The following is a 25,287-nucleotide window of genomic DNA, read 5'->3' on the forward strand; positions in this document are numbered from 1 at the left end:
TAAGAAACTGGCTTGATTACATTTATGATAGGTACAGAAATTATTTGCTGTTAGTGAAAGAAATTACCATAAATCAAGTTTTGCTTAAAAGATTTGCTCGTGAGATACAAAACTGTCATAAACTGGAAAATTATCTTCAAGAAGTCTGATCTACCAAAATTGAGAGAAACTCAATCACTGGGATCCAGATCGCCAAATTTCTTGGCAAAAGTCAATGCATGTAAACAATATATTATTTAAATGGGTATTTCTGAAATGAGTTCTCATGTAAAGCAAAAGGAATAAAGGAACTTTTCAGTTAAGAGGAACACCAAACATACACATTAGCATGAAATTTAACTAGATGGTGGCAACCCTAATGAAATGTTATGTTTTATGAAAAGAATAACTATTTTAGATATAGCAAAAACAAATATATAAGGTATATAATGCTGTGTGCATGGGTAGTATAAAACCATTTTCTCCAAGCATCTGTTTTCACTTAAAAAAAAATCAGAAAACTGGACAAATTTGACACTGGATACATTAACCATAATTTACTATCACTGCATGGCTTTTCATGGTGCAATATAAATAGGCTATGGCATTTGGTGGCTGGCAACCCAGGAAAAAGAAAAGTACTGGGAGAAAAATATTATTTATCAGATAAATAGAGAATAATTAAATTTCAATAAGAAAATCCTGATTTGTACATACCAATTCATGAGCTTCTTCCATTTGCCTCTCTACCTGGCTAATTAATAATTTTCTTTCAACTAAATTAAGACAGAAATACTTGTTAATTATCAGAAATAAATACACAATAAAACACACTCAAATATTCGAACATGGGCTAATCTTTGGAACATGGTAACAGGTAGTTTGGCGACATTTTGGTAAGGCGATAAAGGTTACTAGCTAGGACTTTAGCAGTGTACATGGATAAAGTCAAGAAAGTGCACAATGCCATTTTTGTGCAATTCTGGGATGTTTTTTTAAGTGAAAATAGGTCGACGTGTACATGGATGATACCGTGTATGTGCAGTTCTTAAAAACGCGGCAAGCAGTGGGCGATTCTGCACTTTCTCCAAATTTCGCACCTAATCTTCATCATGATTAAGCACTTTTGTTCCATAAAAGTTCTAGCATAAGCGTAATTCGGCTAGCAGATTGTTGGAAAAAAATGTTGAGTAAAAAAAAAAAAAAAGCCTTTACTTCATGAAAACAAAATGGCGTCCAAACAAAAACTAGCAGGTTGCTGTAGCAGGGTTGGTCGCCAAAAAATCGCCAAGTTACCATAATCCAAAGATTAACCAATAAATTTAGTTACAAATAGGTTTTTGTTGTGACGGAAATTTCGTAGCGATCATTTTAAGAAAGAATTCGCAGCGTTGTTCCTTTAGTGATTTGTAACAAAATAATGTATTCTTGCAGAAATTTCACTTTTCTTCTTCTTCATAGAAAAACTCTGCTAGCAGAAATTTTCAAATCCAAGTTTTAGACAAAAAATAATCATAATTTTTCTATAAAAGCCATTGGAACTTAGAATACAACAAAAAGAAGACTTACGAAAATGGCGATGTTGGAAGCTGAATATCTGTTATGCATAAGGTTGCCTGAATAATTGTTATGTGTGTGGTATCAGAGTTTGGTATCTGAAGCTTTCTACTGACGCGATTTCTACTGAGTGGTTGAAATAATATGCAAGCACCGAAAAAATAATGCATAATTATTTCAGTAGCAATGGAAAAACATTTTTGTTTCACTATATACAGTCAAAAGTCGTTAATTCGGACACCCATAATCCGGACCTCAAAGCTACAAACTTTCTGCGCATGTGTCGCATTGACGCATGCGCATAGGCGTTTACGCGTGCGCATAAGACCTTTACGCCTGCGAATATGCGTGTGCGCATGCGCATAATATGTTTACGCATGCGCGTTTAATGTATAACGGACAGTATAAGCTAAGCTAAAATTATCTAATTCGGTTAATGTTGCATATTGCGTTTTTCCTTAATCTTCGAATTGGATCCGCCTTATTATTTTTTGCAGACTGTTAGAGCAATTTTATAAAAGTATGCTTGAACTTTCGATTATGTCAAATAGAATTTCCGATATGTATTTACTAATATGTAAAGGATCTACAAAGCGAAAGTATGTTTCGAAATCCAAATCTGTTTATCAATTTCATGCTGCTCTGCGGCGGAGGCGGGGGGGGGACACCGTGGCACGCAATGAATTGGAAGTTGATCTGTCGGCACTATCCTTATCTTCAGGGCAGATGTTTGTTTTTATTTTATTTGGCTTATAATTCCTTACTAAGTGTAGTATTTCATTTCGATGTACTCCGTCTTTGATACGATTTAAACCAAGTTCCTCGTCATTATAATTCGCTTCCGATAGTGAAGAAAGTGACCCAGAGTTTGTTTTCGTTTTCAATAACATTTCGATTGACAAATTAGTCGGTATTCTCAACACAGCAATTATAGGACTTGAACAGCGGAACTTGGTAACTAAACAAGAAATTATGCCTGTTTAATAGAATTAAAGAGAAAGTATTATCACATGAAACGAAGCAACTTAAACAACTTACATTGAAAGAAATGTTTAATAAAGTAAACAAATAAATATTAAGCTTTTTTTGTAAATTTTGATACCCTTTAGATCATAATTGTTCTTTATTTCATAAATTACGGTTTCATATTTTAATTTTGGAATTTCTGCAGGCCATCTTACCATATTTAAACTGAAAAAAATCGCCGAAATCCCGACGAGTCCGGATTAACGACTTTTGACTGTATAATGAAATTTCACACTTAACTGAATGCCTATGATCTCTATAAACAATGACAGCTGTTATTAATACAACAATTATTATATTATCGAATGCATACCTAATACAGTACTAAGTTCGAAATCTGGACATCCAGTATTGAGAATGATCTAAAATCCGAAACTCTGGCAACCTTCCTTTTTCCTCTGTATGCTTTACGCATATGCATTTGATATTTTTTCATAACAAAGCTTGTGGAGAGTCCCAGTTTTTAATTTCACTTTGACACTAAATCAAATGTCTCCATACTTAAGAAATAATCATTTGTTACACCTATTGAATAATTTACACCCGATACTCATTATTTATTACTTTCATCACTCTATGACTATTTTAATGCGTTCTCCTGATTAAGATTATTAATTCCAATAAGTTCTTTTTGGAAACTGTTAAAATATCATTATTATATGCAATGTATATTTGTTTTCTGTGTATTAATTCTAATACTTTCTTTTTGGAAATTGTTATTAAACTATCATTATTATATATAATGTATATTTGTGATCTGTACTGTACCTTTTGATTATGTATTTTTATTCCTTTTCTGTATTTTATCAGCACCATTTAGTTTGCATTTTCCTGCATGTTTTTTTTTTTTTTTTTTTTGTTTATTAGCTCTACTGCTTCTGTACTTACTATGTATTTAGTGATTTTAATTTCAAAGTGACTTTAATTTTTCAAAGACTTTGTTAGTTGAAATTTCTTCAAAATTTCTAAATTATGAACAATTTGTGGACTTGGAAGAAATTTTGAGTTATTTCACAAATTATTTCAAAACTTTTAAAGTGTGTTTGATTAGGGGTAGGACACTATCCCTAAGTACCACTAGTCATACAACTTCCCCAATTTCTTAAATGTCATCAGCAGCTTTACCTATCTCCAGATGTATTTATCAAGAGCTAGATTAACCATTTAGCAAAATAAGCACATTCTTGAAAAATCAAGGAAAGGGATACCACAAAAAAGTTCTTCTGAATTCAGAAGGAAGGATTGGGGGGGGAGAGAAAAAGGATTTTACTGTAAATTTATGTAGGGGGACCAACATTTTTTAATTGCTTAGAGCCTCTATACGTCTTAATACAACTCTGCATCAATCCTTTACATTTCTAATTAGTCTCATACATATTGCATATGGTATACAAAAGGAAGGAAGCTATTACCTATTTGATAGAGAACATGTTACATGAACAGATATGAACAGCTTAAGAAAAATTCAAATTTATCTATAATCTTATAATATGTATAATTATTTTCAATTAAAAATAACTTATTAATAAATGAAATAATAATTATTTTTAAAATCAGTTCAGGGCCCCACTTAGAAAATTTTGAAATGATACAATTTTTTAATGAAGAAAAAATCTGATATTTTAACAAAATCGAAAAAGGTATAACCCCCGTATCATTAACCAATAAATATGTGGACCGGGGGGCAAACGAGTTTTGAGGAAACACAATTAATATAGCACGTTATGCGCTGAATAGTTATGGTGTTTTGCATTTTAAAACAATTTGTAGTTACATTAATTATTGAAAAAGTGAGGAAGGAGAGAGAAAAATTTGACAGCATTCAATGCATTTCATATCAGCAGTTTGACATTTGGCTCATTGCAAGAGGAAAAAAAAAAAAAATGCAAGAATGTACTTTAAATACATTTTAGTTTAATATCTTTCAAGATAACTCACCTCCCGATAAATTTGGGAGACGACTAGTTTTTGAAGTAATATCAGCTGTCAGAGTAGCATATTGCTGCTCAAACGAGTCCATCAACGACGCCATGTTTTAAACTAATGATTTTAAAATGATTTCGGATTCTCGACAGAAGCGAAATGCTCGCCCTCTAGTAGCAGAGCGACTAAAACAAATATAGCACTGTGCAGGGCAGCGCTTAGAGCGGCGTGACTTATGTTGCTGAGAATGATCTACGAATTCTCTTACGTGTCAAAATCAAGGAAACCTCCTTGATCAAAATAAGCTGTTACGTTTGCAGCATATCAGGAGACTAATAAACATATTCTATATCGTTTATGTTTGAAAATAGGTTTTGATCTTGCATAAAACATTTCTCCTAGAAATAACAAACATTTTTTAATTAGCCTACTACACGCACATAATTTTCATTTATTATAAAAGCTGTTTTGTTGCCACTTCGGAGAAACAAAAATTACAATAATTATTAGACGCAGAAAAACATAAATAAAATAAAATGAAAATACGTACAAAATTCGGATACATGTCTTCTGAAATCCAATATGCTCCCATCTTAAGTTGTCAGTAAATAACTTTACCTACTAGAAATTTAGAGAATAGAACTTTGGTAATTAAATACAAAATTTTAAAATTAAAAGGAAGAGATAAAAGAACTAATTAAAGTTCAAATTTTCATATAATCAACAGGTTCTATCTTTCTCAATCCTAGCTTCTCTTCCATTACTGGTTTTTACGAATTTTACATCTTTTTTTCGCTTTTTTCCTCCGAACATCCTTCAACTCTATCGTTTTCATTACTATTATTTTTTAGATCTTCTAATCAACTTTACGACATTTCTAATGATAAATATTCTTTTACGGGACGTAAAAGTTGTCCTTTTACAGTTTTCAATCATAGAGAAGTCTAATGGCGTTATATCTTCCAGGCAGTAATTTAGTAATAATAATGGCTAAAGGTCGCTCAGTGTATTTAATATTATCACTCTCAATAAGAACTACGTCTCCAGGGAAAAAAATTAATTTATTGTGCTAGCACCTATATCTCTAACGCTCAATAATCATTTTTCATGTTAGATACTTTTTCTGGCAACAGCGATGTATGGCGGGAGACAGTTGATGGTTGATTCGAAAAAAAGAGAATAAACTTACTATCTTTTATTTATATGTCCTTATTTCAAATTTTCTTATTTTTAAGTTCTTGTTAGAGTTTATATTGTTTTGTGAGCTGATTCGAAGAAAGAAGAGTTCTTTTTGGAACATTTGGCTTTGTATAACAGGACGATCACTCGTGAGTAAATTATTTATTTAATTATTTTTTATGATTGAGGCATTGAAAGCTAAGTGTACTCGGTTTAGAAGATTATTTACATTATTTAAATGATTATGAAGAAGTTGAAAGTATTTAGTTCGGGAACCAAAAGCTTTCGAAATTAAAATTCTTGGAAGAGAAATGCTAGACTGTGAGGAGTTAGGTAGGAATGAACGGAGGGTATTAGAATCTAAGATTTCAGCCCTTGTAAAAATCCTAGTATGCGGTACGGCCTAGGCATGATTTGGAAAATCGTCGCCAACACCAAAATGACTCGTTTACTCCAAACCGCATGTGTGCCGTATACTAAGATTAAATCTCCGCTATTTTAATTAATGTAGATCGCAACTCTGCTGTGCCCGTTAATGATGTTTCGAAAAACACAGTTCTTCGTTATCCAAAACTAAAGCTGCCATTGTTTGATTGCAATATTAAAAACTGGTTAGGGTTTTGGGTCAGTTCAAGAAGATTGGTAGTAATCCAAGTTTAGACGATCATGACAAATATGCGCATTTACTGCAATCAATGAAACGACTATCGTCTGCTGTTCAGACCGGGCGGAGAGTTACATCAAAGTTTTAGATCAATTACAAGAGCGTTATGATAAATAAGATCTCTCAACAGAAGGTTAGGTTAGAGATTTACTTTCTTTAGTTTTAGAGAAAGTTCAGATAAAAAGCTTTCTTTGAGAAAATTTTATGACAGTTAGAATCGAAACTTCGCGCTTTAGAAATTCTCGGCGATGCGAGCAATAAATATGCCGCAATGTTCTAAATCCACGAGTAGAATCATCATTATTTTGTAGAGACATTAGGTATTTTTTGGAAGCAGGCAAGATGAAAAATGAGCAATCGCCTTCTCCGGGAATCCAACCACGGACCTCTGGAATACCGGCTCAGAGTGCAGAACCACTGCACCAGGAAGGCACGCTAGGAAGGCGGGAGATATAGCTTATAACTTCATGCAGTGGTCGGCAAAGATGGCCCGGAGCCAAATGTGGCTAATTGAGTAAAATAGTACTTGCCAGATCGGGCATAAAAGCAAGAATATCTTGAAAATATCACACAAAGGCCATCAGATTTTACACAAGCATAGAAATATATTCGCTAATGTTATTCCTAGAATTTTTTTTTTTTTTTTTTTTTGGTACCGAGTTCGGGTTGTACTGATTATACATCAAGTTGTGCTATCACAGTAATTATCATATGCCAAATTCTAACTAATGAAATGCTTTGAATTAATGTATACAATTTTAACTTGAATGGGAAACCAAATAAAGTAAAAATGAAATTTTGTTTCAAAATATCAGGATTTTTAGCTTCTAGACCATGGGTGTCTAAAGTGCGGCCCAAGCGCAAATTATGAAAGTATTTAAATTTACTCATTTTTATTTAAAAAATAAATGTTTGAATTTGATTCATATATAATTTATTCGTTGGCATTTATTTTAAAATAAAAATTTAAACAAAAACATGTCATGATGTATTAACTACAAAGTGACATTCAACTGAAAGAAAAATTTGAAAATGTTTCTTTACTGGAGTTTTATAAAGATTACCTACCCCGCGATAAATATCCTAATTTTCACAATTATGCTTTATTAATGTTTTCAGCTTTTGGCAGTACCTATATTTTCAAGAATGAAGCAAACAAAAAACAAAAATAGGACAAAGATCATTGACAAACATCCTTGAAAATGCATTAAGAATTGCAACCTCGTCTGTTGAACCCCATATTGATTTGTTTGTTCAACAAAAGCAAATTTCATCCATCTCATTAATATGAATTTCTCCCATCTTTATGAAATACAAACTAAATGAAAAGAAACATAGAAATTAATAATAAATATGTAAATAATAAATATGTAAATTTACTCATTTTTATTAAAAAATAAATTTTTGAATTTGATTCATATATAATCGATTCGTTGGCATTTATTTTAAAATAAAAATTTAAACAAAAACATATTAGTATGTCATGATGTATTAGCTACAAAGTGACATTCAACTGAAAGAAAAATTTGAAAATGTTTCTTTACTGGAGTTTTATAAGGACACATTTATTACTGGACATTATTTAATTATTTAATTACTGGACGCAATCTTTCAATAATGTTAATATTGCCAGTTTCGTGATTAGTCAAGAGATTGCTAAAAGAGGGAAACAAACGGCGTATGCATGAAAAGTTGTTTTATAAATGCATCCAAAGAGCTATTTCGAGATTTTAAGAATGAAGCTGGTATCATAAAAAAAAAAAAAGAGGCACCATTGTCTACTAAAACAGTGAAAGATAGAACAGAATGTCTTCGAATATAACCAAACAGCAAGTTGAAGATCTGAAATTATTTTCATCTTTATCTATAGCAGCTGACGAGTCTTATTACATAAATGATACAGAGCAAGGTTCACTTTTTATACTATTTACTTTCGCTGTAAGTTCCAAAGAAGAACGTTTAGGATTATTGCCACTCAAAGGTCAAACACGTGGAGCAGATATAGCAAATGCTGTAAGAATTGGAGTCTCCCTTCAGCCCACCTGGACACGAGTGTCCCCATAGCTCAAAAGAATGGGCCCCGCATATCCACAAACGAGGGCATCCAGTAACCCAGCCACCCCAAACAACAAACAAAAATACTAAATTAAAAATAAGTAAGCACATTTAACACAAAATTACAAACCAATCAACAAACAAAACAAACCAAAAAAAAAAAAAAAAAAACATAAACACAAATTCACAACATAGAACACCACATATATCTAAAACCCACACAAATACAGAATTCAATTTTAACAGAAGATTCCTACCAGCGCCCTATTTTCATTGATAAACTTCATTAGAGCCATAGAATATGATTTAAAAACTTTAAAATTAATGACACTTGCATTAAAATCAGTAATGTTAAAAATCTAATAGATGCTGTTAAACTACAATCAACCACAAAATGCCTAGCATCACCATCAACCTGACAACTATTGCAAAGTTTATTTTCCTGCAAGTTAAATCGGTTGAAATAGAACGGAAACCTACCATGTCCAGTTAAAACCTGATTAACTTCAATATTGTTCATACATTTCATTTTATTCGTGATTTTAAATAGTTCCATAAATACTTTGTTTTTAGATGAAGAGAACCACTGTATTTTCCATGTGTTAATGTAAAATTCTTTCATTCTTCGAATAGCAATTCTCTTCGAACATGCTACTTCAATATCCATTGCACTGACATTTGAGATCGCCTGCTTGGCCAGGCTGTCGGCCCTCTCATTACCAATAAAGCCTATATGGGTTTTAACTCAATGTAGTTTAATATTTAAATACGAACTCAAAGTTTCTAAATGACTCTTAATTTCGACAATTAATGGATTGAAACTGTCTGGCAAATGCTGTAACTGGATGTAATGAAAAACATATTCAATAAAATTGTGTAAGTTACAACAGCCGGAACGAAAAGTATGATCGGCGTAAAAACGGTTTATTTCTATTTTGAAAGAAAAAATATCATTCACGAAATATTTACTTACCGTTATATCACTGATCAAGAAATGCTTTGTGCGCAGACATTTTCATGAGAACCTGTATTCTGCTTAAAATGTTATATAATTGGTGATTAAGATTATCAACTCAATTATAGCTAAAGCTCTTAATCTTAGCCAGTTTAAAGAGTTCTTAGTTGAAACGCAGAGTGAGTGCGCAAATCTAATAAAGTAAGTTGGTTATCAAGAGGAAACTTTTTGAAACGTTCCGCGCTCTTATTAACAGATGTTAAAGGAGTTCTTCATGAAAAGGGTGCTTATCACGCAGAATTAACGAACGATCAGTGGATCCAAAAATTTTATTTCATGGTAGACGTTGCATCTCATCTAATTATCTTAATCAAAAACTACAGGGCAAAGGAAAAATAATTTTTTTTTTTAAATTTTAGGAGAGGTTATTTTATTTGAAAACAAATAATCTCTTTTTGCTCGAGATTTTGAAAGAGTAACTTTGATTCACTTTCCAAACCTGTTGAAACATCACTAAGAAAATAATTCTGAAAATATAATAGAAAAATAATTTGAAAATAATAAGTTGAAACATTTGGCTATTTCAAAACCACAATTTTAAATATGAGAGGAGTTTTTCTCAGCAGTTTTCAGGAATTCAGAAACAACAAAGTGAAATTAGTTTTTGTTAAGAAACTCCTTAATACTACAGTAACAGAATTAAAATTTTCTCCCTTTTAATATTGTCTTTGAAGCTTTGAGATCCAACTGCTGGATTTAAAAAGCAAATAATTATGGAGCTCGAAATTTGAACATCTTAGCCCTGCTATAGAAACACCAGAGGAAAACAAACGTGAGCTTAGTTCGCAGCACAAGTGGTCTGCTTTGAAACATATGGACGAGGTAAGTACGTTGATTTTTAACACATTGAATAGTATTCCTGAATCATATAATCAGTTGACAAAACTAGCGTTTGCTGTTCTTTCTTTATTAGATTTTATATATTCATGCGAACAATCATTTTCAAACATGAACCTTATCAAGAGTAAACTGAGAAGTAGTTTTATTGATGAAAACTTGGGAATCATGCTTACAATTAAAAACAACAGCATACAAATTTAAGTTACACAAACATGCCAAGGAAATGCTAGGCCATTGCTCAAATTAGTCTTTGTTCGTCATTATCATGATTTAAGTTTTTGGATACCTTACAATTTTATTTTATCAATAAATAGTATCGTTATTAAGTGTAATATCAAGTTTTATTCGTCATACCTATATAGTTTAATTAAGACATAAAAACAAGTATTAAGTTAATTTTAGGGGGTGTTGTGGAGTGAAAAAAGATGTAGTGTTGAGAACTGAGAAAGGTATGTTAAGATGGTTTGGATATACAGAGAGAATGAACGAAAGAAGATACACGAAACGAGTACAAGTGTGGATGGAAGAGAGTCAACCTCAGCGAACGCTGATCAGATTGAGCACGTTGAGCACGTAAAAGCCAGCGTAAGAGTAATAACAATATACCTACCTATATAATTTAAGTTTAAAAAAATGTGGCTCTCAAAAAGATATTTCAGTTGTTGAACTGTTGATAATTGACTCTGATGACTAATGAGTCTGCCGAGCACTGAACCTAATGAAACTCTTAATTGTGAGCAAAGGTTAAGAGCTATATAAATCGAAAGCGCAGATAATTTGACACATATGACGGAAACGATGATGAAAATAATACAAACTCATCCTATCGAATGGATTTAGATGAATCGCTATTTTTACTTTAAGAAACAGAGAGAGAACAGCTAGTGTTGAAGAGACATTAGGTTTATTTTGAAATAAGAGATGTGAAAAATTAGCAGTGCCTTCGCCGGGATTCGAACCACAAACCTCTCGAATACCCGCCGAGTGTGCTGACCTCTACACCACAAAGGCATGCTAAGAAGCTCGGAGAAATACCTAAGAGTCTATAACTAGTAAACGTTTTGGAGCAAATAAGCCGTCTAAAAGTTATAGCTCAAAAGGTATTTATTTTAATAGATGTAGTAAATCTCCACCAGTTCCATGAGCATATTCTTTGATTTGGATTATGAATGGAAGTCACTGTACATTTTGTTTAGGATTTTTATAAATCATTCGACTGCTATAAAGCTCGAAAAATGGCAACAGAAGAGAGACAAATATGTTTGTTTAAATATTGTGGTTTCTAGTTAGAGTTGTTTATTTGCTTAAATCAAGATCATAGAATAGCTAAATGATGAAAAAAGTGTCACATATTGTTTGCGGAAAAAACATTCCGAACTCTTGTATAGAAATATCCACATTGATGATTAACATCAGAGTAGCTCTACTATTGCAAAAGAAAGGAGTAGTCAAATGCCTCATAAAGATGAAACACTGGCCAATTTTTCAAAGTCTCCAATTGTTCTACTTCAAACTTTAACGGTTACTCTACGGGGAAATTGGTTGAAAGCGTCAAACACGGGCTGTTAAAGATTCTGCAGTACTCTTCTGTTATCGGGACCGAATCCAGAAATATGTGTATGTATGTGTTCATGTATGCATGTATATATGTATATAGTGTTGAAAAAGAAACCGAACTTTTGAAATAGCGAACCGGCAGAGGGAACGCGCTGCCACTACTGAACTTACGTAGCGGCAGGTTTAAACAACAAACTGCCATTTGCCGAATGTCTCTCTGACCGTTAGTTGGCGAGTTACAGCTGCTGAGGTAAGCCCATGCATAAGCCGTTGGTCGGATTAGTGCCAAAGTGACAGTGAAAGATTCTCAAGAACAACATGTTTGTGTGAAATTTTGCTTTAAACAAGCGATGAGACGTGATTTTATTGCTATGATATTGAAACGAAGTGGTCGCAGTGGTGGTGGTGGGGAGTAAAGTGTCTCCTTGTCCAAAAAAAGAGCAGGCATGAATCGGTCCGGAAACAAACGTAAGTTTGATCAAGATGATGTTGGTTGTGTTTTCCGACTGAAAAGGCATTGTCCACCAGGAATTTGTACTGCTTAGTGAGATGGTAAACAAAAAAGCGTATCAGGAACTTTTTAGCGCGTTTGAGGAATGCTGTCGGCCAGTACCTCCTATATGTATGTAGGAGGTACTGTGTGGGCACGAAGAGGATTGTAGAAAATGATTTGTAGAAAAACCTGACTTAGATGTTGCATCAAGATAGTGCTCCAGCTTACGCGTTGCTCTTTGTCCGCAGCTATCAAGTAAAATACCACATTCTAATAGTGCCCCATCCATCGTATTTTGAGGACCAGAAGTAATTTTTACGATCAGATAAAGTTCCAGCTTTGTTTTGGTTTCTAATCCATTTAAAGTCGCCTTCTTGACCACATAAGGGGAGCTCAAAAAAGTTCTTTATTTAGAAATAATCGCATTTCGACACGTTTTTTTTTTTTTTTTTTTTTTTTTTTTTTTTTTTTCCCTCATGTGCTGCAATTTCCCCTTGTATTTTGCTCCTTCAAGAGAAAGTGAGGTATATTTCTACTATCTAGAGTTAATAAGAGTTTTATTAACTATCAACTAAATGTTACATTAATAAAAAACTGAAAGTTTTCTGTTAATGCTACATTTCAATTGTGCGATAAATTACCAGAATTCGTCTTTTTTGGAGATGTGGTGCGCTCTGCCTGGAATTACTCTTCACTGAGAAACGGAGCACCGGAATTCGGTATCCTTAAATTCCTTCTTAGTTTACATCCTGATTCAAGACTTTCCATTCATTTAAATTTCATGGTATTCTAACACCATCTGATAGATCCCTCGGGGTATTTGAGAGGAAGAAAAAAATAATTTGCAAAATATTGTTTATAGTTGTTAGAATGAACTGCATTGGAAAATACTAACAAGTTCTACTCGAGTTGTAGGAAACTAGAATATCATGGCAACTGCCACGATCTTCAAGGAATGAAAAACCACGTGCAAATGAAGCCTCTGTCAGTGAATAAATAGAAGAAACTCTACTACCAATAAAATAATCTTCTACATATAAAAGTGGCATACGCCACCAGCAGGGCCAAAAGGATTAAGTTTCAGAAAATATTGATACAACAAAATCGAATCGATATAGATGCAACAGGCATCCAGAAAAACGTTTTATCAGCAAATTAAATAGCGATACAACAGGACAGTTACCACTAGATACTTTTATAGGTACTACTAGTTCCTGTAATAGATTGGATACAACAGCATATGAAGGGAAATGTAGTGTATCACATGTAAGAATTTTGGAGCGAAACGGATTGAAGAAATATATTTAGTTAGTTTTGTCTTAAAATATGGCATCTAGAGCACCTAATTATCTTTCTTACAGAATGCATTTAATATTTCCCTCGTATTTAAGCGAATATATTTACTTTAACAATCTTTACACGAAAACCCTTCCCCCTTTCTTTCCCGTAACACATCTTCAGAAATAGGAACTTCGTTTTACATGTAAGACCATATTATATTGAGGCTAATAGGATAGTTCAAAATTAATAAATACAAGTAAAAGGTGAAATTTCTCAATTAAAAGAGAAAGGAATTTTTGCTCGGCTTTACATTTAATGCATGCTGTAAAAACATCTTTGAGAAGATATTTTATTTAAAGAATGCTTCATGACGAATCACTGTGATATAAATAGCGTTTGCGTCGCAGCAAACATTTCTTTTGTTCTTCATGCAGATGTACAGCCCGATGCAGGCACGAACTGTCAATCAACAGATGATAAATCAGCTAGCTATTTTGAAACGACATTCTGATGTTAAACTAAAATAAAATTTAATTTTTTTCTCTTCGATATGAAGTATTGGAAAGTAAGAAGCATTTAAATTATGAGTGATAAAAATTACAAATATCTATTTGCACATTCAGTTTATAATCAACAGTATTTGTGTTTTTAATAGGCATCTACACTGGTTGAAGGATAATGACAGTATAAGGTATTTCTCCCGCCTTCTTAGCATGCGTTCGTGGTCTAATGGTCAGCACGCTCGGCGCGTATTCGAGATGTCTGTGGTTCGAGTCCCGGCGAGGGCACTGCTCATTTTTCATGTCTCTCAACACCAAAAATACTAATGTCACTACGACAGAAATAAAAAGTAACTGATACTTAATGAAAAATTGTTAATAGAAATTTGTACAAAAGCATTAGTTAACATAAATTACAGTGTGTCACTGTTGATTATTCGAAAACTATTGAAATTAAAACCAGATTTATGGAAACGGGAAAATTATGAAAAAATTAATTCCCCTCTTGTGGAAATAAATTTCTTTGATATGGTGTATGTCACCTCGGACAGATATGCATATCTCACATCTGGATTTCATAGACTTTATAAAAGTGTTGATTATGTGTTGTAGAACTGCACGCCATTCTTCTAAAAGTGCAGTTTTCAGGTTTTCAGGAATTTGACGCTCTGAAATTCGGAGCCCTAAGGCATCCTCCACATGCTCAATCGGGTTAAACTTGGTTGAATAAGGTGGCCAATCCATTCCAGTCATATCTTCTGTTTGCAGTTATTCTGATAGCACATATGCTCGATGAGGCCGAACAATGTCACTCATTAGCAAAAACTCTGGGTCAACAGTACCCCTAAACAGCCTAACTTGGGGGCTCCAGTACCTCGTACACATATCTCTGAGCGATTACAGAACCTCCTTGAAAGATAGGCTCCTCTATTCGGACATTTGTTATGATTCCTTCCCAAAGCATTAAATCACGGTTGGGGAGACGGGATATTTCACGGACAAGTGAATACATGTTGCGTGTTCCTTCCTCTCTCCAGATCAAAACACGTCTAGAATCACTGTTCAGACTATATCTGAATTCGTCAGTAATACTGTAATAAATAATTCAACAATACTCTGGCCCAGTCGTCTTCTCTCCATTGAATATGAAGACGTCATCAGTTTAATGGGCCCTTCTGGAAGCTGGAGTGAGTGGAAGACAAACCATTGGTTTTGTCGCATACAGTCCAACCTCTTTAAGCCTTCGTGCAGCAGTAGAAAGGCTAATTCGAGTTCTTGTGGCACCCTGAAGGTCCAAAACCAGATCTCTTGTAGTTTGCTTCGCGGTTTCTTCGAGCCGACAACGATAGAAAACGGTCTTCTGGTGCACTTGTTGCTCTTGGCGACTCTTGACCGGGCTGTCTGTCAACTGATCCAGTGTTTATTGACCTTCCTCGATTCTACCAATTATTCTCGACTTTTGACCCTCACTTATGCCTTTGAGCCATAACTACTGAATTCTGATCACTCTCAGAAACCACATTCATATTAAACAACACTACAGACAGAAGTTCCAACATGCGTCCATTGCGCACCTCATTATCATCCACCGAATTTGCATATTTCCGGCGCATATTTTTGTGTTCAGTTTTATCTAATTAACATAAATAATTACAGCATTGGGTATTAGTTGCAACATTAATATGGTGCACACATTTTTCTCATTATTCTGTAATTGTGATGGCCACTGTAAAAAGACAATTCGATATAAATCTAAAGAGAAATGCTACGCTATTTGTATATTATGTACATATGGTTTTTTACAAAGTACAGACACAAATTTTGTAAAGGCATGTATATTGTAGTCCAGATGGTTTGTTTGTTTGTGGTAATGCAAAGCGAATGAGAGCAACGTAACTAGTCGAAGACTGCTTAATACAGTGGTCTTCAAACTGTGTTCCACGGAATCCCGGGATTCCGCTTCAAAGCCCGAAGTTCCGAAAGTCAGGTTTTATATTGAAAAATAAATTACATTTAGACGGCAGGGTTAAAGATTATACAGGTTGTTCGCAAATGCATCGAGCAGTTTTAATAATAAATCGGTGTATTATTTTATATGGACAAATCTTACAGTATAAGCAGCGGCAAGTGTCCAAGTTTTTGATGAATTAATCACAGTCTTTCAATATGTGCATGTTTTGTCACACGAGACACATCTACACGGTAATCAAATTTATCTCATACTCAGAGTAGCATGTCCGCCATGACGGTGTGCAGTGTATGCTTTATCTAATCATAAACTTTCTCAAGGGACACAGGCATTGGCGGTACATAAACTCGGTCTTTAACAAATCCCCAAAGAAAGAAATCAAATGGTGTTAAATCCGGCGAATGGGGTGGCCAGGGAAGAATGTTGTTGTCTGCTGTTGCAGCATGCCCAGTCCAGGACGCCTATTCTATGATCACTGGATCTGTCTACAACTTGAGCGAACAATATTGACTCAAAAGAACCGGTATGGACAGCCATCACAACTTATCGGAGAAAGCCATTCTGTGGTCCTCAGTTGGAGGGCGGGTGGGTCCATTTAACTTTACTGGAAGGGGACAAGGCTTCAAGGGGCTTTAGACCAATCGCAGTACAGACGAGTGACGAAATTTATAGCGCGCGCTGGCTGAAGTTCTAAGAATATTCTCCCATTATTTCACTAACTCACACGCTGCATTTGTAGTTCGAAAAAAAAATTGCACAAAACAGTATTATGACCAACACGCAGTAGAATATGCTGCTGTGTTATGTGAAAGAAAATCTCGTTTTTTAATGGGAAAGTTAACGCAGGAATTTAGATGTAAGAAATAAAGAGTGATATGGGATACCATGAAAGCAATGGTAAATAGATAAGAGTAAATGAATTAAGCTTACTTCAAATCCTTTCAGAAATAAACAATTTTAATTATTTAAATTTATAATATGATTAATTTGCATTACAATCTAATAGCAAACTAAGTTTTTTTCTTTTTTTTTTCCCATGTTTACATTAAAACTGTTTTCCCGCAATTTATTTTACAGTTACTATTCGAAAAATATTTCTTTAAATAAGAAATTAGAAAGAAAATATTTCTTTCTTAATATTTCTTCCCTTTTTTTATTTTCTTTTTCTATGAAAATTATTTCTTTCAGGAAAAGAAATAAAATTCATTCGCTATTACAGTATGGCCGATTGCTGCTGCATTCAATTATCACACACGCATCAAAATGCTTTATTTTAAATAATTTATTCTATAATTAACATGAAAGAAAATATTTTTTCAATATAAAATATATAACCAAAATTAAACTAATCTATCCTGTATGTGTGATTAATTCGTTTTGCAATTTTTGTCACACAATTACTAATACCGTTTTTTCAATATTACATTGCTGTTATTTTAATTTTGTATATAAGAACTGCTCAGTTTAAATATTCTTCCTTCTCAAAAGATTTTGTTCTGTGAAAATAATTAAAAGATAGTAATATTTTCACAATGGAAGTACTGAAGTAAAAATAATCAGTGTAGGTCTCCTGCAGTTCAAGTCCTTATCAAATCAGCGTTTCGACATATTTTAAATAGAAAACTAATAATAATCAATATCTCTTTTACAATATAAAAATGAGAATGCTATGAACAGTATTTTTATTTATTTATTTATTTATTTTTTTTAAGTTTGCAAAGGAACAATGATTTTTTAATACTATAATAGGTTACAAAAGTACTATTCCATGAACAAACCCTCAGTCTTATAGCATTGTTACTTTATAGCATAATACAATAATAATACAGTATAATTCTGCTAACAAGCCCACCAGCCGCCGAGCGGTAGAGTCGCTGAACGCAGGTAGTTTGGTTCGAGATTCGAATCACGCGAACGAGCTGGACGGCGTTTTCGTGGCTTTCCCCATGTGTAACGTGTATACGAGCCAGTTTTCCTTAGAAAGTCCTCACTTAGAAACCAGTTTTAAAACGTATTAAAATTACACACACACACACACACACACACACACACACAAAAAAAAAAAAAAAAAAAAAAAAAAAAAAAAGAATCTGAAAGCTTTCAGATTTTATATTACTTCCAAAGGGCCATTTTTTTAACGTTTTGCGTATTACCTTTATTTATTAAATATCATGTTTTTCGCACTTAAACCATAAAATTCAATTCAACAGCAATATCATATAATTTTAAAAAAGCATATTTTTAGAATTTCCGATACATAGTCTCGCGCGCTAGAGATGAAAGTGTTTTTTTGCCATTGCTCGCTTTGAAATTGCTAAGGCCTGCAGTGTCCCGAAATCTGCTTTCTTAACCGTGGGCCCCGGTGTGCGTAAGCATATGCCCTGAAAAAGTGGTCAGCTTGTAGCAGGACCCCCAGTGTTTAGCCCCCCTCCCCCCCGGGGGTCGACGTAGAGAACTCTGCGAAGCTACTGGCTAGGATCTGTACCTAGGCAGTCTCGGCCACGGGGGTATAAAATTTATGAACTTGGTGGTTCTGAAGGCTCTGGGAAAGGTCACTTATTGGCCGGCCTCGGAGTCTGGCACGTCCTAGCGCGGCGTGGTGCTAGTAACCCGTGGGGATTTCCCCCGGGGTCGCTGGGTAATGTCCCGCCGCGACGGGCTCGCCCGAGCGACTGGCAGGAGCAATTGACGACCGGTGCTGCCTGGTGACGTATCCAGGTGGTGCGCGGCTCTGCTGGAGGGTAATAGTGGAGGTTGAACCTCCACGACGTGCCCGAAGGCAGAGTCGACCTGTAGTGAGCTAGTTCTCGGAACAGGGAAGCCCAAAACCTATAGTGTTTAGCCCCCAAGCAAACTTGATACTCATTTTATCGACCCAGGAGAGGGAGATCAACGGATGAAAGGCTGAGTCAACCTTGCCCAGCCTGGGGTTGGAACCCGGACCTGTCTGGGGTTGTTGGAACCCCGGACTCCTGCACGATGCGCTAGCCACTGCGCCACCGGGCCTCATTAACGATAACTGGTTTAGACTTTACTATAATTTTTCATTTCTTTTCCCTCATATGATAGATTTAGTGAGCCAGATTAAATTAAAATTAAATTTCATTATCTTTTACCACTAGACCACATTTTTAATTTGACTATTCTTGTTTAATTATATCACCAAATTCTTGTTTAATTATATCACCAAATTCTTGTTTAATTATATCACCGTGAGCTGTAATTGATTTTGTTATCATTGATTTTGTTAACATGTTGTAAGTTCTTTTTAAATAAGAGGCTTATTTAAACCTTTGTCTGATATTGTAGTCACTTTCAGATATAGCGATAATTTGCTCCACGTCTGTCAGGGGTTTGGGACTATTTAACTTTTACCAGATCAAGTAAATCCTCATAGGTGCATTGTGGAAAGGTTGATAAGTTAGGAGATAAAGCACGTAGGAACTAGCGAGAGCATTGGCTTGCATATTGTGTGTGTGTGTGTGTGTATTTAATTACGGCAAAGCACACGAGGGCTATCTGCCTAAGGGGAGGGATGCCTTCGTGGAGGACTTTCTAAGGGAAACTGGCTCATATACACATTACACATGGGGAAAACCACGAAAACGCCCATGCAGCCAGCCCGTTCGCAGGATTCGAACCTCGGACCGAACTACCAGTGTTCAGCGACTTTACCGCTCGGCCGCTGGTGGGCTTTTTTTTTGGGGGGGGGAGGGGGTAAAGGGTTTTTAATTCTGTTCTGACGTACAGATGTCACGCAAAAAATCATTAAATTGCATTCGACAACGGTCAAAATGGATATTTTCGTTGGTATATGATACCCGAAATTTTTCGCGATTACAATACTTCCTTTTTACTTTGTACAGGTAAGTAAAAAGGAACTTTCTCTCAAAGCACACGTATTCTGTTCTCAACTAATATTGAAACTTTACGTTAGTTATTAGAACAGAGAGCATCCGAGCATCCTCTGTAGCTTTGACGCCTAGCTGTAACCTATCATTTTAAAATAGGCCTTTCAAAGGTCTTATGAAACCCTCATTTACGATCGTAACGTGTGCTATCAACACCGCATAGAGAGGGTTAGGGGGTTTTAGGTAATTAGAAGACTCGACCATCTTCCAAAACTGTTGCTACCACGGTAACAAAAGAAGCCGAAAGGAGGGAGGCTTTGAAGGGACTATAGCAACTAGAAAATCCATGGTTCGAATCTCAGCGAGGATGCAATTGAATTTTTCTGATTCGTCGTGCGAAATATCGAATGATCTCTACCACATGCCGTTTTCTTTCTTAAATAGCATGTCATATAACTGATATTAAAATCCAATATTTTGTTCTTTTTTATATACAAATTTATAATTTTTTCAAAACTTTTATCTCAGTAGACTTTATATATTTTTTACTAAAGGAATTGGAACATAGCTGTTAATTTTAATACTGAACTCACATGATACATTAATTTAAAAATGCAAAATATTACCCAGATTTTTCAAAATTCATTACAATCTAATTGCCTGTTTGTTTCATATCGCTACATTTATTAAGACTTACAGAAATATAATTCGATATCTAATTGCTCTCTTTAAAAAGAAAATGTAAGTTTCTTTTGAGAAATTTTGTTTAAAAGAATGTTAGAGACGCCATATGTTAGAGACGAACGGAATTGAGAAACCTTAAGAATTAAAAATAAAGTTAAATTAATATTAAATTACACTTTTCATGTAGAAATGAGAAATTTGTGGTTAAACACATATTGGGACTACGAACATATTTAAAAATATTCTATAAAAATTGCTGTAATAATGTTGGGTCACTATTCCCTTTCATGAATTCACCGAGTCTTCTAAACATGGATTTCATAAAATTTTTAAATGGATTTGCTTCTTTTATTTTTTCTCATTTTATAGTGAGTTTTCGTTCAACTGCATCTCTATTGAAATCCTTTTTTATAAATTTATAAATGAAATCCTTTTTTATAAATGACACCAATATTCTCAATATGACTAAAGTCTGGACTAAATACCAGCATTTTTATTAATGGGGATTGGTAGATAAAGCTCATAGCTTGTAAATATGAGCATTATGCTTCGGGTAATCGTCTTGATAAAGTTTTAATGCGACAATATGCCCATTTTTTGTATTCTGTATAAGGTATTTCTCCAGACTTCTTAGCATGCCTTCTTGGTGTAATGGTCAGCACATTGGGCAGGTAATCGAGAGGTCCAGGTTCGAGTCCCGGCTAGGGCATTGCTCATTTTTCGCTTCTCCAGCATAAAAAAATCTTAATGTCTCTGCAGTTGTATTTCAATTATTCAAGTGTGTAAAATTATCAATTTTACCATCTACAAGATGTAGAATTTTAACTCCGCAAGCACTCATATAACCCAAGACCACATAGCTACCCACCGCATTTTACTGAAGGAGTAAGTTTCTTCATTTGAAGTTCAGTAATGGGTTTTCCCCACATATTTGCTTTCAATCACTCTCAAAATATTAAATTTTACTTTTACTTGCAAATATAGTGGGATCCCCAAAATTCTGGAGACTTCTCAATAGACGTTTCAGTGAATTATAATCATGCCTTTGGATTCGCTTTTCTGAGATTAGTTAGCTGATTTCGTAAAGGTGAAATTTTGTTTTATGGTCAGTAAACTGCCTTCCTTTAATCTCTTATTCATTAATGTCACCATTTGCAACAGTGCAGAGAACATAAGGACTGGACATAATATAAGGAAATCCAGTATTGTTTTACTGATGAGTTCAATGCAGAAAGAAATTAAGATCTTAGAGATCTAAAAAAGGAATTTTTAGGTATTTGGCTATACTTTCTTAAGATATTTCTAACAGTTTCTGCATTACTAGATTTGTTAAATATTCAGTCAGCCTTTAAAGTCAGTTCTGACTTCACAGGTTTTTAGGATTATAAATCATTCTATTTCTAATGGTCTTCTTTTCTTCAGAATCTTTATAGATACCTTGTTCACGGTTTGTTTTCTAGCAAATTTGTTTCATAGTATTTCAGAATTAAATTGAACAGTGGATTTTATTTTAAATTCAATAGTTCAACTATTTCCTTCTCAATTTTTCCACGATTCCAATGAAAAGTTGTATGTTTGCTTGCATCAAAAGAAACGTCAATTTCTCCGACCAGTGTTAGTAAATAACTCCTAAACCTAAATTTTCCAGGTTTGAAAACTTTCTTAATTTACAGGAAAAGCTTGCTCGAATTGTACATAACATTTGTTCCGCAATGCCCCAATACATTTTTAACAATAATTTCACATCTAACAATAATTCACATTCATTATCATTAATGGATTACGAATACACTAATTACACTAATGGGTAAATGGAATATGTTAAGCATATTTCATTTACCCATTAGTGTAATTAGTGTATTCATAATCCATTAGTGTATTTAATATTATTCCTCCTAACAGATTCAGAATATAGACACAGAAAGCAATGGAAAATATTTACTTTTAGAACAAAGGTTGAATTTTTATTACTCAATGTCTGAAAGTTTCTTATGGTCAGTACATTTTTGAGTCATTGTAGTATATTTTATTAGTACAAAAACTGTTTAATGGTCATGCTTGCATTGAAGGTACAAAAACAACCTGTATGTATATATGCTAGCGTTAAACTTAAACTAAAGGACTTTTAGTCTAAGTTTTCGACCGTAGAAAGCAAGAGAGTAGTTCTAATCTGTCTGTATGCCAAACTATCTGTAACCGATCTATCTGTAAACCAAACAATAGGAATAGGAGAAGAGAAATTGTAGTTAGCTCGCCAAAAAGTTACCAGGAGCTGTGGCTCCAAGAAAAAGTTCAACACAGTTTTCAAAAAAAAAAAAAAAAAAAAAAAAAAAAAAAAAAAAAGATAAATAAATAAAAATAAAAAATGACATTGAAGGGTGAAAAATTAGGCTAAATAAAATGTAAAATATAAAACACAGTAAAATACTAATCGTTGGAAACAAGTTAATGGCAAAAAATACAGTAAAATACCTATCGATGTGATAAGTGAAAAGTTAAAACATATAAAAAACTAATCGATGGAAGAAGTTAAAACAAATAAAAACATATAAAAATTATAAAGTGGGAAATGGTAAATTTTCTCAATTCGAGGTCCAACCTGGCTTTTCAAGGAAAATTTCTGGTTAAACGTCGAACCAAGCTAACTCCATTAGGCGTTTCGCCGAAACAGACAATTGAAACTTTTGCGTTACGAAATTTTTACTTAATTAGATGAATTGTCCTAAAAAATTTTAAACAATAGGAATAGTTATAATTCATCCAAAAAACAATAAACAAATAAAACTTAAAGCCATTCATTAAAAATTTTTAAAAATTACTCTTAGAATAGTTCTATCAGAGGATATAAACATCAAAATTCATTAAATACATCCCTTAATTAAATTTTTTATCAATGTATGAATATTTAATAATCCTTTCTAGTATATACATAGATACAGAACTGCTGAGAATTGACCACAGAATTTAATGAATCTTTGAGAAGCACATATAATGTTAAGTGAGTTGAAAGTGCTTTTATATCAGTCAGACAGTCAGTGAACGAAATCGCGAGCAGTATTGATAAGTTTTGAAATGTGTACAATTAAATGATACCATTAATAGACGTTATACAGATATTCCAGTTTCTACTCATACTCTGGCAAGGATATCTGGTGTAAAGCTTGCAGTTGCTTTTGTGACTCTCTCTTTAAGATTGACAAGATCATTAATTCTTTCATTTTAAATCTCATTTTTCACAAATCCGCAGAGGAAGAAATTTAGTAAAGTAAAATCAGTACTTCTACAAGGTCATGGTATAAGTCTATTTTCCCCATTTCACTGTGTTGGACATCGACAATCTAATAACAATCTTGCTTATAATTTGAAAAACTTATTTCATTTAACTTCAGCTGAAGACGACGATGGTGTTCAGTTTCTGAAAAACATAAAGTAAACTCCACATCGATCATCATTATTTTTCTTGCTGCTCGAAATTGGCATTTCTTAATTGCCGCGGCTCAGAAAAATGACAACATGAAGCTTTACAATTTAAGCGGCAGCAGCCGTAAACAAAGTATTCCTTGCCCTTTTGATGCTCTACTGCTTGCCTGTTCGACCCTGCAGTGTTTCATTGTCTTTGGTTTCTGCTCTATGTGTAATGTTCCATCACCGATTAGTCAACACCACCAGACCATCCTGGTACTGAAGACTACCTGGCTATCGCTTAGAACATCTGGCAAGACGCTGTCGAGTCGACAGTTTCATTACTTAGTTCAACAGTTTCATTACTATTAGTTCAACAGTTTCATTACTGTTCGACAGTTTAATTACTGTTAGCATCTTATTACGGGGTAAATTGTTGCTAATACTGTGCGAAATTTCTGTCAAAACCCTATTTTATTCTAACCAATTCTTTTTAGTTTGACTTTGCTTCCTGATTTCCTTCCTAATTTCAGTTTCCTGCTGGAATGTAAATTTTAATGATGTATAAGGTATTTCTCCCGCTTTCTTAGCGTGCCTTCATGGTGTAGGGATCTGCACGCTGGGCGCGTATTCCAGAGGTCTGCGGTTCGATTCCCGGGGAAGGCGTTGCTCATTTCTCATTACTTCTGCTTTCAAATTATCTAAAATGCAAATGTTTGCAAAATCTAAGTGTGCTCAGAAGCAGTATTTAAGTTGCCGTTTCAAGAATTCGTGTGGTTTCAACACCAGTAATCAAATAATATCAAATTACTTCTAATAGTTAATCATTAATTAAATCTATAGCAAGCCTGACTTATTTTTTCTTGTATGCCCCCTGCTCCCACTCATTTTGGCCATCCTTCTAAATTAGTATGGAACGGAAAAGAGCCTAGCCCCTTCCTCTAGCACACTGTAGATCACACTGCACCGAAAAGGGTAACACCTCCGCAGCCGATCGCAATCATCCCTGCTCATACCTTCACTGTAGCTACTGAACCAGCTCACTTGAATTCCGCTTCGAACTCTAGCCTCTACTGCCTGCATTACCACTAACTCTACGAAAGATCATCAATGTCCGGTTCTTCGTCGCAAACTCAACTTCTTCATCTATGCCATTTCTCAGAACAATACCTCAGTTCATCCTTTTACAATACCGACATACTGCCATAATTGCTTCATCTTACTTCACTACCATAATTGCTTTACGAACATTCTCTACGCTATTTTCGACGTTCGAAAAAAAAAAGAATATTATTGCTATATTGGGATAGGG

General features: G+C 34.1%; 1 protein-coding gene across 2 annotated transcripts in view; it reads right to left on the reverse strand.

Moving 5' to 3' along the window:
- Positions 1–4,929, reverse strand: part of Vti1a (Vesicle transport through interaction with t-SNAREs 1a) — a 32,908-nt gene extending 27,979 nt beyond the window's left edge. The window contains exons 1-2 of one of the 2 annotated variants that reach the window (XM_035362573.2): positions 4,501–4,929; positions 697–755 (exon numbers count right to left, since the gene is read on the reverse strand). In XM_035362573.2, the coding sequence (XP_035218464.1) occupies positions 697–755; positions 4,501–4,594 (153 nt within the window). In that variant the 5' untranslated portion in view covers positions 4,595–4,929. The remainder of the gene's footprint in view (positions 1–696; positions 756–4,500) is intronic. The other variant, XM_035362574.2, reaches the window with a different exon arrangement.
- Between the last annotated feature and the right edge of the window lie 20,358 nt (positions 4,930–25,287).

The sequence above is a fragment of the Stegodyphus dumicola genome, chromosome 7, assembly GCF_044657685.1.
Source record: "Stegodyphus dumicola isolate Sdum_Otavi_A_Nest chromosome 7, ASM4465768v1".
Taxonomy (NCBI): Eukaryota; Metazoa; Arthropoda; class Arachnida; order Araneae; family Eresidae; genus Stegodyphus; species Stegodyphus dumicola.